This window comes from Bubalus kerabau, chromosome 1 (genome assembly GCF_029407905.1).
Source record: "Bubalus kerabau isolate K-KA32 ecotype Philippines breed swamp buffalo chromosome 1, PCC_UOA_SB_1v2, whole genome shotgun sequence".
Classification (NCBI taxonomy): Eukaryota; Metazoa; Chordata; class Mammalia; order Artiodactyla; family Bovidae; genus Bubalus; species Bubalus kerabau.
Genome location: NC_073624.1, coordinates 172,971,448 through 172,986,152, shown reverse-complemented (window position 1 = coordinate 172,986,152; position 14,705 = coordinate 172,971,448). Strand labels below are relative to the sequence as shown.

At 40.6% G+C, this 14,705-nt stretch overlaps 1 protein-coding gene across 1 annotated transcript in view; it reads right to left on the bottom strand.

Annotated features, from left to right (window-relative positions):
• Positions 1–10,876: 10,876 nt before the first annotated feature.
• Positions 10,877–14,705, bottom strand: part of LOC129623061 (zinc finger protein 354B) — a 47,533-nt gene continuing 43,704 nt past the window's right edge. Inside the window, exon 6 of the mRNA XM_055540098.1 lies at positions 10,877–11,625. Coding sequence (XP_055396073.1) covers positions 11,588–11,625 — 38 coding nt within the window. The 3' untranslated portion in view covers positions 10,877–11,587. The remainder of the gene's footprint in view (positions 11,626–14,705) is intronic.

The following is a 14,705-nucleotide window of genomic DNA, read 5'->3' as shown; positions in this document are numbered from 1 at the left end:
AGCCATAAGGATGTGCTTACTATATACTTAATAATGGAGGAACTGGCTAGATTCAGTAGAAAAACTATGAATATTGCCATTAAACAGACCATCTATCTTTAACTTTTAATGACTAAGTGTAGTTGTACACAGAGACTTTTAAAAAGAGAAGGGAGAGTCCCTTGCTAAAGACAGGTAAAGCAGATGCAATGGCTTCTAACATCTGAGTGAATAAACATAGTATATATCAGAGTGATATACTGTCGGGAGCCGTGTTAGGCATTACTGACAAAATGGAAGCACGGCCCCAACCCCCTCTCCTCATCTCGCAGGCACGGCCCTGGGATGAAGGAGTTAGGCTTTGTGTTTCTGACTTGTTCCTTCCTTTCTTTGGTTGAGATGACTGGAAAGAATGTTAAGGTGCTTATTGTTTTTGAGAGAAACATGAGAAAGCACAAAGCCTTTTGCAGTTGTGCCCAGAAAATAACCTGTTCAAGGATCTTTACAAAGAATGCTCCAGGATGAGCACGTAGGTTGAGGCCATGGGAAGGATTATTATCTGAGACCTGTTTGTGGGGGGAATGTTTATGGCAAAAGAAGTTTGCTGAGTTTAGGGTTTAGGATTAATTAAGAATAGCTAGAAACCTTTTTAGGAGATAATGATCTTAAGATGCTAGGGGCAAACAGGATTTAGAAAGATAAGAAATAAACTGATGTAGCATGAGTTACAATGTAATTACAAGTTAAGTACAGTAAATCTGGGTGGAGGAAACTAAAAACCTCTGACCTAGTGCTTTTGTCAAAGTATAAAAGAGAACCTGAAGCTTGAAATAAACATGTAGTCCCGTACTTTGGGTCAGAGGCTACATCAAGATGTAGTTCCATACTATGAGCCAGAGGCTACATCATCATCGCCGACACTATCCATCTCTTCAGGTTGAATCCCTGGCTGCTGGAGCTGGACTCCAGCAATATACTGTTCAAAAGCCAAGTGTAATAGAAACTTATTATGAGATAAAACCTGAATGCCTGTTTTTTTTAGACTCGGCTTGATTACTTAAATCTTTCAGAGAGTTCTGAGGAACTCCGCCCATGGCAAAGGTCATGAGGAAGGAGGCTCGGCATAAGCAAAGGCGGGATCAAGCCTCAGGAGTCCCCCTGGAAATTCTCGAGCATCTACCCCCAAAACCAGAGTCTGCCTACTTTACTGCCTTGTGCTCTCACCTACACCTCTGACTTTATGGGGGGCTGTCCCCCACCACCTCTCTCTGAAAAAGAGTTAACTTACAGCTCCAGTTAATAAAGTTCCTGGGCGTGACAAGAGTGTTTCAGCCTACAAACTCCTTTGGAAGTCCTCTAGCCTGCCTGAACAGGTTCTTCCGGACACATGTGATTGTTCAGAGCCTCCCAACTGTGAGAGGCATGAGATGTTCTAAACTGTCTAAATACAGATTCCTTTGAGCAGGTAAAAGATTGATTAGAAATTGTATTGGTAAAGGGTTTTTCACTTTTGGGCCAATGTTTGCTGCTAAGTTTCCATATCCCTTACCTACTGTGTCCCTGGGAGTGTATTGATTAATATAATTGGTGTACAGGAATGTAAGTAGTAGCTTTAATGTTTGTAACCTTGGACCCTTGAGTTAATTCTTTTCTTGTTATAGCCCACCACACCTTTGCCCTATAGGAATGCGACTTTATCTAATGCTTTTGGAGGTTGGCGCCTGACTTTAGAATAATCACCTTTAGAGAAAAATAAGTTTTCTGAAGAAAGGATCATAAAATGTTAACAGGCTTCTTGGCCAGAAGATGATGTCATTCACCTAAACTTTTGCATATTAAAAGTTTGCAGGAAGAAAGCCTGGCTTACTGCTGACTCTACCCCTTCCCCCATTATCCCCTATGCACAACTTAAGGTATAAAAACTACTTTGGAAAATAAAGTGCAGGCCTTGTTCACCGAAACTTGGTCTCCCCATGTCGTTCTTTCTCTCACCTTCTGGCTGAATTCCCATCTGGAGCATGGAGGCTCGTCAAACCTACTAATTTTGCCTGGGCTTCTAAGATCTGACCTGGGAGGCCTTAGTGTCTCTCTCCTTCAGGAGAACGAGAGGACGCCTGTGGCCTACGTAGGTGATGTAAATTCCTTGCCTTGGAATTTTATTAGCTTTCCACATAAACCAAGTTATTCAGCCTCTTTTCTCCACTGAATTTTCTCACTGAGCTATCCTTATTTGATCACTCTTTATATCTTTAATTCTATCGTATCCTGATCGCTGAAGCCATCTCCCCTTCGAATTCCCTGGATCCACCGGGGCTGGACCCCGGTAGTTCTTGTCGGGTCTTATAAGAATAATGTAGCACTTTGGTACAAAGATGCAGCCAAGGAGCCCAGCAATGGAGGCCAACATGGAGAAGATCTCCACAGCCACCATGACCTTGCCCTTGGTGCCGTGAAGGTCTCAGGCAGGTTCTTGGCCAGAAAAGCCAAGAAGAAGCTCCACAGGCTAAGAAGCCCAGGTATCCCAGGATATAGTACAAAGCAGTGACCAAGCCCTTGCACACAATGATGAGATCCTTGGGCTCAGAATGAATGTCCATCTCAAGGAAAGGGGGAAAGATTCCCAGACAGACTCCACAGATCAGGAAATACACAAGAATGACATAGTTAGAAGCTCCTGCTACAAGAACCATCTCATGGTTCTTCTTGGTTTCCTGACCTTGAATGCCAAAATCACAGTCAGGGTATTGACCAAAACAGTGGCAACAGCCATGGTGAACACAACTCCAAGTGTGATCTGTTGGAGGGCACAGGTAGCTGTGTTGGGATGACCAATGAAAAGCAAGGAGCAGAGAGAGCAGAGCAAGCAGAGGAGGAGGAAGAGGAGCAGGACATAGCTGAGAGCCCAATTATTGGCCTTGACTATGGGGGTGTCTTGGTGCTTTAAAAAGACCCACAAAACCACAGCTGCGATGACAAAAACCACAGAGCCATGCAGGTCAGTGACATTCCCAAGGAATCCTCAAAGGCCAGAAGGTGACAAGTTCGGGGAGGCAGCAGTTTCTCTCCCTGTTTGGATACCCTTGGTCTGGGCACTGATCACACTCTCTGCATCTGAGGAGAAAGTGGATTCAGCATTTCTTCATTTGTACAACATTTCAATATGTGGTAAACAGAAACATTTCCTGTCACTGTTCATATGTATATTGTGCATATTGGTCCCTTCTGATATAATATTCAGACACATCTGATTAGAAAGTGTTTGTGAGCACGTAAAAATTTGGAACCTTTGTATGTTCTTGCTGGGAATGAAAAATGGTGCAGCTACTGTGGAAATAAGTCTGACAGTTTCTCTAAGAATTAGTATAGTATAATTTATTATATAAAAACTATACTATAGCATAGTTTATTCTCTAACAATAAACATAGTATTAGCATCAGTGCGCAATTCCCATCTAGGAGTACTCTCCCCAATTTCAAGGCAGAGGCTTGAAAAGATAATCTCTTACCTGCATTACTTATAGTAACCAAAAAATGAAACCAGCCCAAATGTCCACTGATAGACAAATGGATAAGAAAAATGATGTACATATTCAACACAATGGTATTCTGCCTTAAAATGAAATGAATTGATCTGACACATGCTATAATGTACAAGAATCTTGAAAGCCTTATCCTTTTGAAAGAAAGCACACTCCAAAGGACAAAGATGGTTTTATTTATAAATGTACTTAGAATAGTCAAATTCATAGACACAGAAAGTAGAATGATCTTTACAAGGGAGTATAAAGTAAGAGTAGAAGGCAATGGCACCCCATTCCAGTACTCTTGCCTGGAAAATCCCATGGGCGGAGGAGCCTGGCAGGCTGCAGTCCATGGGGTCGCTAAGAGTTGGACACGACTGAGCGACTTCACTTTCACTTTTCACTTTCATGCATTGGAGAAGGAAATGGCAACCCACTCCAGTGTTCTTGCCTGGGAATCCCAGGGATGGGGGAGCCTGGTGGGCTGCCGTCTATGGGGTCGCACAGAGTCGGACATGACTGAAGTGACTTAGCAGCAGCAGCAGCAGCAGAAAGTAAGAGGGGACTACCCTGGTAGTTCAGCTGGTAAAGAATCCTGGAATTCAGGAGACCCTGGTTTAATTCTTGGGTCAGGAAGATCCCTTGGAGAAGGGATAGGCTACCCACTCTAGTATTCTTGAACTTCTCCGGTGGCTTAGATGGTAAAGAATCCACCTGCGATGCAGAAGACCTGGGTTCTATCCCTGGGTTGGGAAGATCCCCTGGAGGAGGGCATGGCAACCCATTCCAGTATTCTTGCCTGGAGAATCCCCATGGACAGAGGAGCCTGGCAGGCTACAGTCCATGAGGTTGAAAAGAGTCGGACACAACTGAACAACTAAGCACAGCACAGCACAGAAAGTAATAGGAAGTAACTGTTTCATGGCAAGAGAGATGAAGTTAGGGTGATACATTCTCTGCAGGGACAGTGGAGAAAGTTGTATAGCAATGGGAATTTATTACTGCCCTTGAATTGCACTCAAGAATAATTAAAATGTCAAATTTTATATGAGGTATATTTTACCATAAAAAAATGGATAGGTCAAAAACATGAATAAGTACATGTTTTGAGAAAATGATGCTCAAAGACATCATTCTTCTTTCCCAAAACCTTCAGTTTCCTTTTCATTGTGAAATATATAAGAGGTGGTGTTACCATAAATGATTATAAATCTTTATTCCTGTGTTGTTCGAAATGTGCTTCTCTGGGCAAAAAGTACAAGTAAAACAGCAAATAGGTCTTCCTTCCTGTGGAATTTTTCTGAACCCTGAACTATAACTCTGGCCACACATAGATTTCAAACTGAAAAAGAAAAATAGACAGAGGCATTGGTCAAATTTGGCAGATGATTAGCTGCTGTCAGAGGACATTCTATGTCTGCCAGAAGAAAGGACGTTCACCTTCTGTTACATCACTGGGTCTCATTCCTACTCCTAGCCTTGTCATATTCCCTAGGAATCTAAGTATGAGGAACTAAGTTATGCTTCCAAATTCCTTTTTCTGAAATATTTACAGAGACGACCAAAAATTTAGCAAAGTATTCCATGGCTTTTATTTCATATATTCCTGGTGACATAACTTGTCCTTCTTTTGTTTAACAACCTAACCCAAAAATCCTGTCAATGCAAGTATGCATGTGGTCATGATACTGAAGTTTAATGTGTAGAAAAATATTTTACTATGCTCTCATACTGGCTGCATAGAGGATGGAGTTTTTGGTAAAGAACCTAACAGTGTGAAAAACAGATACACTGCTAAAAGTAATTTCACAAAAAAATTAATGCAGGCCATGGAGAGACAGACTATGAGAGTGTGTTCTGAAATACAGATTTTGATTAACACATTACATCCTGATCCAAGTATGGTACAGTTTTTTACAAAAATGAGAAACATTTTTATGCGTTACATGCAAAAGCATTAAACAAATAATCACCTTACAATTACACTGGACTTTTCACATGTGGGAAATATGTTAAAATTCATGGTCAATGCTTTGAAGTATTAGAGTGAAGTTTTATGACCAAATAATATGCAAATAATGAAGGGAATGTATAAATGGAAAGTACAAAGAGATAGTTGATATCCATAGTCTACTTGTGTTTATCTAAACAGAAGGACTTTACCAAATATAAATAAGGTCAGGGTATTTCATTCTACACAACCTACTCATCCTAGAAATTGACTCAGAAAGTATGTAAGAGTGCTTACTGTGAGTCACAACATTACATTCAAAGAGTGACTTTAATGCTCAGAGGCATGCACACTTCATTTCATACGAAGATTTGCTCTAATATTTTGACAATGGATACATCTAATCTTAAAAAGATGTGATACCTCATTGATCCTATAGACCATTCTATCATCTCTTTACTGATCACCAAACCTTGGTCATATAGGCTCTTGGAGCCAAATTCTCCCACTTTAACCAGGAGTTCTAGATCACATAGAAAACTCACAGCATTCAGGATAACACGCTGCATCACATGATTTCTTTTGTCATCTAAGAATATGTGCTCCTGAGCATTGTTTCTAAATTAGATTTTATCCAGGAATGGGTGAAGCTAGAAAAGAAGCAAGACTGAAAAAATGAAAAGTGCATTCAAATTAGAACTGGAAGGCCCGTTGTTACATAGCAGGCTTTCTTTCCCACCTCCCCAGCCTCAATCAGTTTCTTGTTGGTAGTTTTGTGTGGGTGTTTACCATCTCTAGGACTCTAGAGACGTGGACATTTCATCTCGTTCTGAAAACTAAGACAGAAGGAATTGAATACAATCATGACACAATCAAAGGATGTCTCCATCATGGGTGTTGGTGAGTCCCAGACCAATAAATATTGAAAGCAACAAGGGGGAAAAAATAACATACAAGGGAAATCCCATAAGATTATCCGCTGAATCCTCAATAGAACTCTACAAGCCAGAAGAGAATGGCATGATATATTCTAGTGGTGGAAAGGAAGTATCTACAAATAAGAATAATCTACCCAGAAGTCTCTCAATCAGATTTAATGTTGAAATCAAAAGTTTTGTTGTTGTTCTAATGAGTCAGCTCTTTGCATCAAGTGGCCAAAGTATTGGCATTTCAGCTTCAACATCAGTCCTTTCAGTGAAAATTAAGAGTTGATTTTCCTTTAGGACTGATTGGTTTGATCTCTCTGCAGTCCAAGGGACTCAAGAACCTCCCACTACACCATAGTTCAAAAGCATCAATTCTTTGGCACTCAGACTTCCTTATGGTCCAACTTTCACATCCATATATGACTACTGGAAAAACCTTTGACTAGATAGACTTTTGTTAGCAAAGTAATAGCTCTGCTTTTTAATATGCTGTCTAGGTTTGTCATAGCTTTTCTTCCAAGGAGGAAGAGTCATTTAATTTCATGGCTGTCGTCACCATCTGCAGTGATTTTGGAGCCCAAGAAGATAAAGTCTGTCACTGTTTCCACTGTTTCCCCATCTGTTTGCCATGAAGTGATGGATCGGATGCCATGATCTTAGATTTTTGAATGTTGAGTTTTAAGCCAGCTTATTCGTGCTCCTATTTCATGTTCATCAAGAGGCTCTTTAGTTCTTCTTTCCTTTCCACCATAAGGGTGGTATCCGCTTATCTGAGGTTCTTCTTGGTATTTTGCCTGGCAATCTTGATTCCAGCTTGTGCTTCATCCAGCCCAGCATTTCATATGATGTACCCTGCTGTAAGTTAAATAAGTAGGGTGACAATATACAGCCTTGAAGTACTCTTTTCCCAATACGGAACAAGTCTCTTGTCTCATGTCTGGTTCTAACTGTTGCTTCTTGACCTGGATACATGTTTCTCAGAAGGCAGATAGGGTGGTCTGGTATTCCCATTTCTTGAAGAATTTTCTAGTTTGTTGTGATCCACACAGTCAAAGGCATTAGCATAGTCAGTGAAGCAGAAGTATATGTTTTTCTGGAATTTTCTTGTTTTTTCTATGATCAAACAGATGTAGGCGATTTGATCTCTGGTTTCTCTGCCTTTTCTAAATCCAGCTTGAACATCTGGAAATTCTCATTTCATGTACTATTGAAGCCTGGCTTGGAGAATTTTGAGCATTACTTTGCTAATATGTGAAATGAATGCAATTGTGCAGTAGTTTGAACATTCTTTGGCATTGCCTTTCTTTGGGATTGGAATGAAAATTGACCTTTTCCAGTCCTGTGGCCACTGCTAGGTTTTCCAAATTTGTTGGCATATTGAGTGTTGCACTTTCACAGGATCATCTTTTAGGTTTTAAAGTAGCTCAACTGGAATTCTATCACTGCCACTAACTTTGTTCATAGTGATGCTTCTTAAGGCCCACTTGCCTTCAGATTCCAGGATGTCTGGCTCTCAGTGAGTGATCACACCATCATGTTTATCTGGGTCATGGAGACCTTTTTATTGTACAGTTCTTCTGTGTATTCTTACCACCTCTTCTTAATATCTCCTACTTTGGTAGGTTCCTACCATTTCTGTCCTATATTGTGCTCATCTTTACAAGAAATGATCCTTTGGTATCTCTAATTTTCTTGAAGTTATCTCTAGTCTTTCCCATTCTATCATTTTCCTCTATTTCTTTGCATTCATCACTTAGGAAGATTTCTCTCTCCTTGCAATTCTTCAAAACTCTGCATTCAGATGGGTATATCTTTCCTTTTCTCCTTTGCCTTTTGTTTCTCTTCTTTTCTCAGCTATTTGTAAGGCCTCCTCAGACAACCATTTTGCATTTTTGCATTTCTTTTTCTTTGGGATGGTTTTGACCACTGCCTCCTGTACAATGTTACAAACCTCCATCCATAGTTCTTCAGGCACTCTGTCTATCAGATCTAGTTCCTTGAATCTATTTGTTACTTCCATTGTATAATCATAAGGGATTTGATTTAGGTCATATCTGAATGGCCTAGTGGTTTTCCTTTCTTTCTTCAATTTAAGTCTGAATTTGGCAATAAGGAGTTCACAATCTGTGCCACAGTCAGCTCCCAGTCTTGTTTTTGCTGACTGTATAGTGTTTCTCCATCTTCAGCTGCAAAGAATATAATCAGTCTGATTTCAGTTGACCATCTGGTGATGACCATGTGTAGACTCGTCTCTTGCTTTGTTGAAAGAGGGTGTTTGCTATGACCAGTGAGTTTTCTTGGCAAAACTCTGTCAGCCTTTGCCCTGCTTCATTTTGTACTCCAAGGCCAAACTTGCCTGTTACTCCAGGTATTTCTTGACTTCCTACTTTTGTATTCTAGTTCCCTATGATGAAAATAACATTTTTGGTTCTTTTCAACTTCAGCTTCTTCAACCATTCAACTTCAGCTTCTTCAGCATTAGTGCTTGGGGCACAGAATTGGATTACTCCAATATTGAGTGGTTTGCCTAGGAAATGAACAGATACCATTTTGTCATTTTAGAGATTGCACCCAATTACTGCATTTTGGACTCTTTTGTTGACTATGAGGGCTACTCCATTTCTTGTAAGGGATTCTTACCCCCAGTAGTAGATATAATGGTCATATGAATTAAATTCACCCATTCAGGTCCATTTTAGTTCACTGATTCTGAAAATATCAATGTGCACTCTTGCCATTCCTGTTGGACCACTTCCAATTTACCTTGATTCACGGACCAAATATTTCAAATTCCTATGCAATATTGTTCTTTACAGCATCAGACTTTACTTCCACCACTAGATACATCCAAGCCTGAGCACTGTTTCCACTTTGGCTCAGCCTCTATTCTTTCTGGAGCTATTTCCTCACTCTTCTCCAGTAGCATATTGGGCACCTGGGGAGCTGATATTTCAGTGTCATGTCTTTTCATCTTTTCATGCTATTCATGAGGTTCTCAAGGCAAGAATGCTGAATTGGTTTGGCATTCCATTTTCCAGTGGACCACCTTTTGTCAGAATTCTCCACCATGAACCTTTTATCTTGGGTGGTCTTATACAGCATGGCTCAGTTTCATTGAGTTAGACAAGGCTGTGATCTATGTAATAAATTTGGTTAGTTTTCTATGATTGTGGTTTTCATTCCTTCTGTCCCTCTGATGGACAAGGAAAAGAGGCTTGTGGAAGCTTCCTGATGGAAAGTACTGATCAAAAGCTTTAGGCACAAGTAAGACTTATGAAAATTCAGCACCACTAAACTAATTTTGCAACAAATACTACAGAAACTTTCCTAGGCAGGAAGCACAAGAGAAAGAAGTTCAGTTCAGTCACTCAGTCATGTCCGACTCTTTGCGACCCCACGGTCTGCAGCACACCAGGCCTCCCTGTCCATCATTAACTCCCAGAGTTTATGCAAACTCATGTCTATTGAGTTGGTGATGCCATCCAACTATCTCACCCTCTGTCATCCCCTTCTCCTCCCACCTTCAATCTTTCCCAGTAGCAGGGTCTTTTCAAATGACTCAGTTCTTTGCATCAGGCAGCCAAAGTATTGGAGTTTCAGCTTCAGCATCAGTCCTTCCAATGAATATTCATGACTGATTACCTTTAGGATGGACTGGTTGGATCTCCTTGCTATCCAAGGGACTCTCAAGAGTCTTCTCCAACACCATGGTTCAAAAGCATCAATTCTTCAGCTCTCAGCTTTCTTTATAGTCCAACTCTCACATCCATACATGACTACCGGAAAAACCATAGCTGTGATTAGATGGAGCTTTGTTGGCAAAGTAATATCTTTGCTTTTTAACATGCTGTCTAGGTTGGTTATAACTTTTCTTCCAAGGAGCAAGCGTCTTCTAATTTCATGGCTGCAGTCATCATTTGCAGTGATTTGGGAGCCCCCAAAATAGTCTGCCACTGTTTCCATTGTTTCCCCATCTATTTGCCACGAAGTGATGGGACCGGATGCCATGATCTAAGTTTTCTGAATGTTGAGTTTTAAGCCAACTTTTTCACTCTCCTCTTTCACTTTCATCAAGAGGCTCTTTAGTTCTTCTTTCCTTTCCACCATAAGGGTAGTGTCATCTGAGTATCTGAGGTTATTGATATTTTCCCCAGCAATCTATAACAGCTTGTGCTTCATCCATCCCAGCATTTCACATGATGTACTCTGCATATAAGTTAAATAAGCAGGGTGACAATATACAGGCTGGACGTACTCCTTTCCCAATTTTGAACTAGTCTGTCGTTCAATGTCTTGTTCTAACTGTTGCTTCTTGACCTGCAAACAGATTTCTCAGGAGGCAGGTCAGGAGGTCTGGTATTCCCATCTCTTGAAGAATTTTTAGCAATTTGTTGTGATCCACACAGTCAAAGGCATTAGCATAGTCAATAAAGCAAAAGTAGATGTTTTTCTGGAACTCTCTTGCTTTTTTGATCATCCAACAGATGTTGGCAATTTGATCTCTGGTTCCTCTACCTTTTCTGAATCCAGCTTGAACATCTGGAAGTTCATGGTTCATGTACTGTTGAAGCCTGGCTTGGAGAATTTTGAGCATTACTTTGCTATCATGTGAGATGAGTGCAATTGTGCAGTAGTCTGAACATTCTTTGGCATTGCCTTTCTTTGGGATTGGAATGAAAACTGACCTTTTCCAGTCCTGTGGCCACTGCTGAGTTTTCCAAATTTGCTGGCATATTGAGTGCAGCACTTTCACAGTATCATCTTTTAGGATTTGAAATAGCTCAACTGGAATTCCATCACCTCCACTAGCTTTATTCATAGTGATGGTTCTTAAGGCCCCCTTGACTTCACATTTCAGGATGTCTGGTTCTAGGTGAGTGATCACAACATCATGGTTATCTGGGTCATGAAGATCTTTTTTGTATAGTTCTTCTGTGTATTCTTGCCACCTCTTCTTAATATCTTCTGCTTCTGTTAGGTCCATACCATTTCTGTCCTTTATTGTACCCATCTTTGCATTAAATGTCCCCTTGGTATTCTAATTTTCTTGAAGAGATCTCTAGTCTTTCCCATTTTATTGTTTTCCTCTATTTCTTTGCATTGATCACCGAGAAAGGCTTTCTTATCTCTCCTTGCTACTCTTTGGAACTCTGCATTCAAATGGGTATATCTTTCCTTACCTCATGTTAAAATATCTTCAGTTTTAAAACTTAAATGACTCTCAGTTGAAATATTAAAAATTTTAAGCCTGTAAAGAAAGAAAAAGAATGTTAGGGACAAGAGAAGCTTTCTGGGCACAATGTCCTATTAGCCACTTTTCTTTTTCTCTAAACTTTCTGCCCCAGTCTCAGAACCTTCACCAGCCTTAAACCCCACCCCTCCCCCCTGCCCCAGGCTCACAGGGGCATCTCTGAGACTGACAGGGCCTATGACCTCCTGTACCTGGGACAGGGACGTTGTTCACAGAATCCAGGTGAGCAGGAGATGTTCAAGGCCCTTTCTAAGGACAGATTACATTCCTGAAATGAAGGATGAGACCATCCAGGCCTTAAAATTCTTAGTCTAAGTCCTTGTGTTCTGTGAGTTTTCAGATTTCATTATTCATTACTGAACTTGAACAATACCCAGGCACACAGAAGCTTCCCAACAAGACCATGAGTACAGGGACTGGACATTACTTCTCCCAGTGATGCTGGGTCCCAAGCTTCTCATTAATATTTTATCCTCTCCCACTGACAGACACAAAGGCAGGTGTAGGTCTTGTCGGTGTAGAGGGGTCTCTGAAAACCAGTGAAATATACAGTGAGTCATGCCAAAATGCACCCACATTTCTTTGTCCCTTCCTGGCCAGTACTTGCTACAAAATGGGGAATCCTTTTTCATTTTGAGTCAAGGAAGAATCATGCACAGCAAAGACAACCCGAAGACTATCAAGCCCAGAGCCATAAAGAAGAACTGGAAACAATGTCCTCAGGTTAGTTTGTAAGACTTGAATACTCGTGAGGCCAACAAGTGAACACTGGCCCATCATTATGAAGAAAACCTAAAGAAGAACTTGGGCCAGACTGGAAATAACATGTCCCCTCTGGTATATCTCTTCTCCATCCCATTTTCATGATATTTAAGTAACTAACATGGGCTGACCCAGACAATCACACTCTGCCCTAAGCAGAGTAGAGAATTATGAGACCAGGCTTTGCCCATGGTCCTGTTTTCACAAGACTGGAAAGGATTTCACACTCTGAACCTGCCATACATCTCTCTCCTAGTTGCTCCTTTACAACTATGGCCCAAAGCAATGATGCTGAGGGAATCAGAGAATCATCTGTGGATATTGTTCACAGTGTTCACAGCCCCTGAGGAAGACAGGTTCAGAGGAAGAGAGACAGGAAGTAGATCTGGGTCACCTAATCCAGCCCTGAAGGTATTTGTTCCAGTCAGCTCTTCCCTGTGCACATGGCCACCTCCCACTTCCCAGGACCAGCTCCAGGCTTGGTTCCTGAGGGTCAGAGCTCTGGATTCCCACCTCAAAAGAGAACTATATTGAGACACTTGAGTACTGTAACAGGTTCTGTGAAACTTGGGTCTTGTCTGGCTATCTCAACACCCATTTCCTTGTCTTCTGTTGAAGACCTCAAGCCTAGTAACAGTGGTGGACTTTATCAGATTCTCGTCTTGAAGACAGGACTTAAAGTCATTTAAACCTGTGTTATATAGCAACTTCCCACTAGCTATCTATTTTACATATGGTAATGCATATATTATACATGACCAACCTAGACAGCATATTAAAGAGCAGAGACATTACTTTGCCAAAAAAGGTCCATCTAGTCAAAGCTATGGTTTTTCCAGTAGTCATGTGTGAATGTGAGAGTTGGACTATAAAGAAAGTTGAGCACCAAAGAATTGATGCTTTTGAACTGGTGTTAGAGAAAATTCTTGAGAGTCCCTTGGACAGCAAGGAGATCCAACTAGTCCATCCTAAAGGAAATCAGTCCTGAATATTCATTGGAAGGACTGATGCTGAAGCTGAAACTCCAATACTTTGGCCACCTGATGTGAAGAACTGACTCATTTGAAAAGACCCTGCTGCTGGGAAAGATTGAAGGCAGGAAGAGAAGGGGACAACAGAGGATGAGATGGTTGGAATGGCATCACCGACTCAATGGACATGGGTTTGAATAAACTCCAGGAGTTGGTGATGGACAGGGAGGCCTGGCATGCTGCAGTCCATGGGGTCACAGAGTCGGACATGACTGAGTGACTGAACTGAACTGAATGTATATATTTTAATGCTACTCTCTCAATTTGTCCCACCTTCTCCGTCCCTGTGTCCACAAATCTGTACTCTACATGTGCCTCTCTATTCATGTTCTACAAATAGGTTCATCAGTACCATTTTTATAGATTCCATATATAAGCATTAATATCAGCCTGGTGCTCTGTGATGACCTAGAGTGGTGAGATGAGGGGGTGGGTGGGAGGATGGCTCAAGAGGGAAGGGACGTGTGTATACTTATAGCTGATTGACACTGTTATATGTGACAGAAACCAACACATTATTCTCCAAATAAAAATTTTTTAGAAAGTCATTTAAACTGGATACCAATTCTGTTTGAAAGACAAGGGTTGCATCCACTGAACTGTATAACATCAGAAGGTTAACACTGTGTGTGTGTGTGTGTATGTATAGAGTTCAGTAAAATAATCCAGCCAGTCATTAACAATATAAACATGTTAATAGAAGCAATGATCTACAGGGGTTTGACATACTCCAACAAAAGATATGAAACATAAAAAGAAATAGGGAAGGAAGGCCTGTATGCTGGAAAATAAGCAGGGACCAGAAATTGCTTGTGAATTGGTGACAAATGAAACAGAAAAAGACTTCAAAATAGCTAAAAAGTACAGTTAAAATGAAAAATTTACTAGAGTGTCTCAATAAATTTGAACTAGTAGAAACAATAATTAGCAAACTTAAATGTGGATTGATAATAAAATTTATGTCATCTGAGAGAACAGAGGATGAAATAAATTGAAAGGAGACTCAGAAAACATGGGACATGGTTAAATAAATACACAATGGGAGTATCAGAAGGATAGGAGAGAAGGGAACATAAAATTATTTTGAGGAAATAACAGAAAATAAGCCAAATTTATTTTTAAAAACACAATAATCTACACATTCAGGAAACTCAACAAATTCCAACTAAAACAAATGCAAAGAGAGCCACAATTAGATCCATCACATTAAAAAACTGAAAGCCAAAAGGAAAACACATACTCTTGAAAAACCACTTGTGGTTGTAAGGGAAACTTAATAAGAAT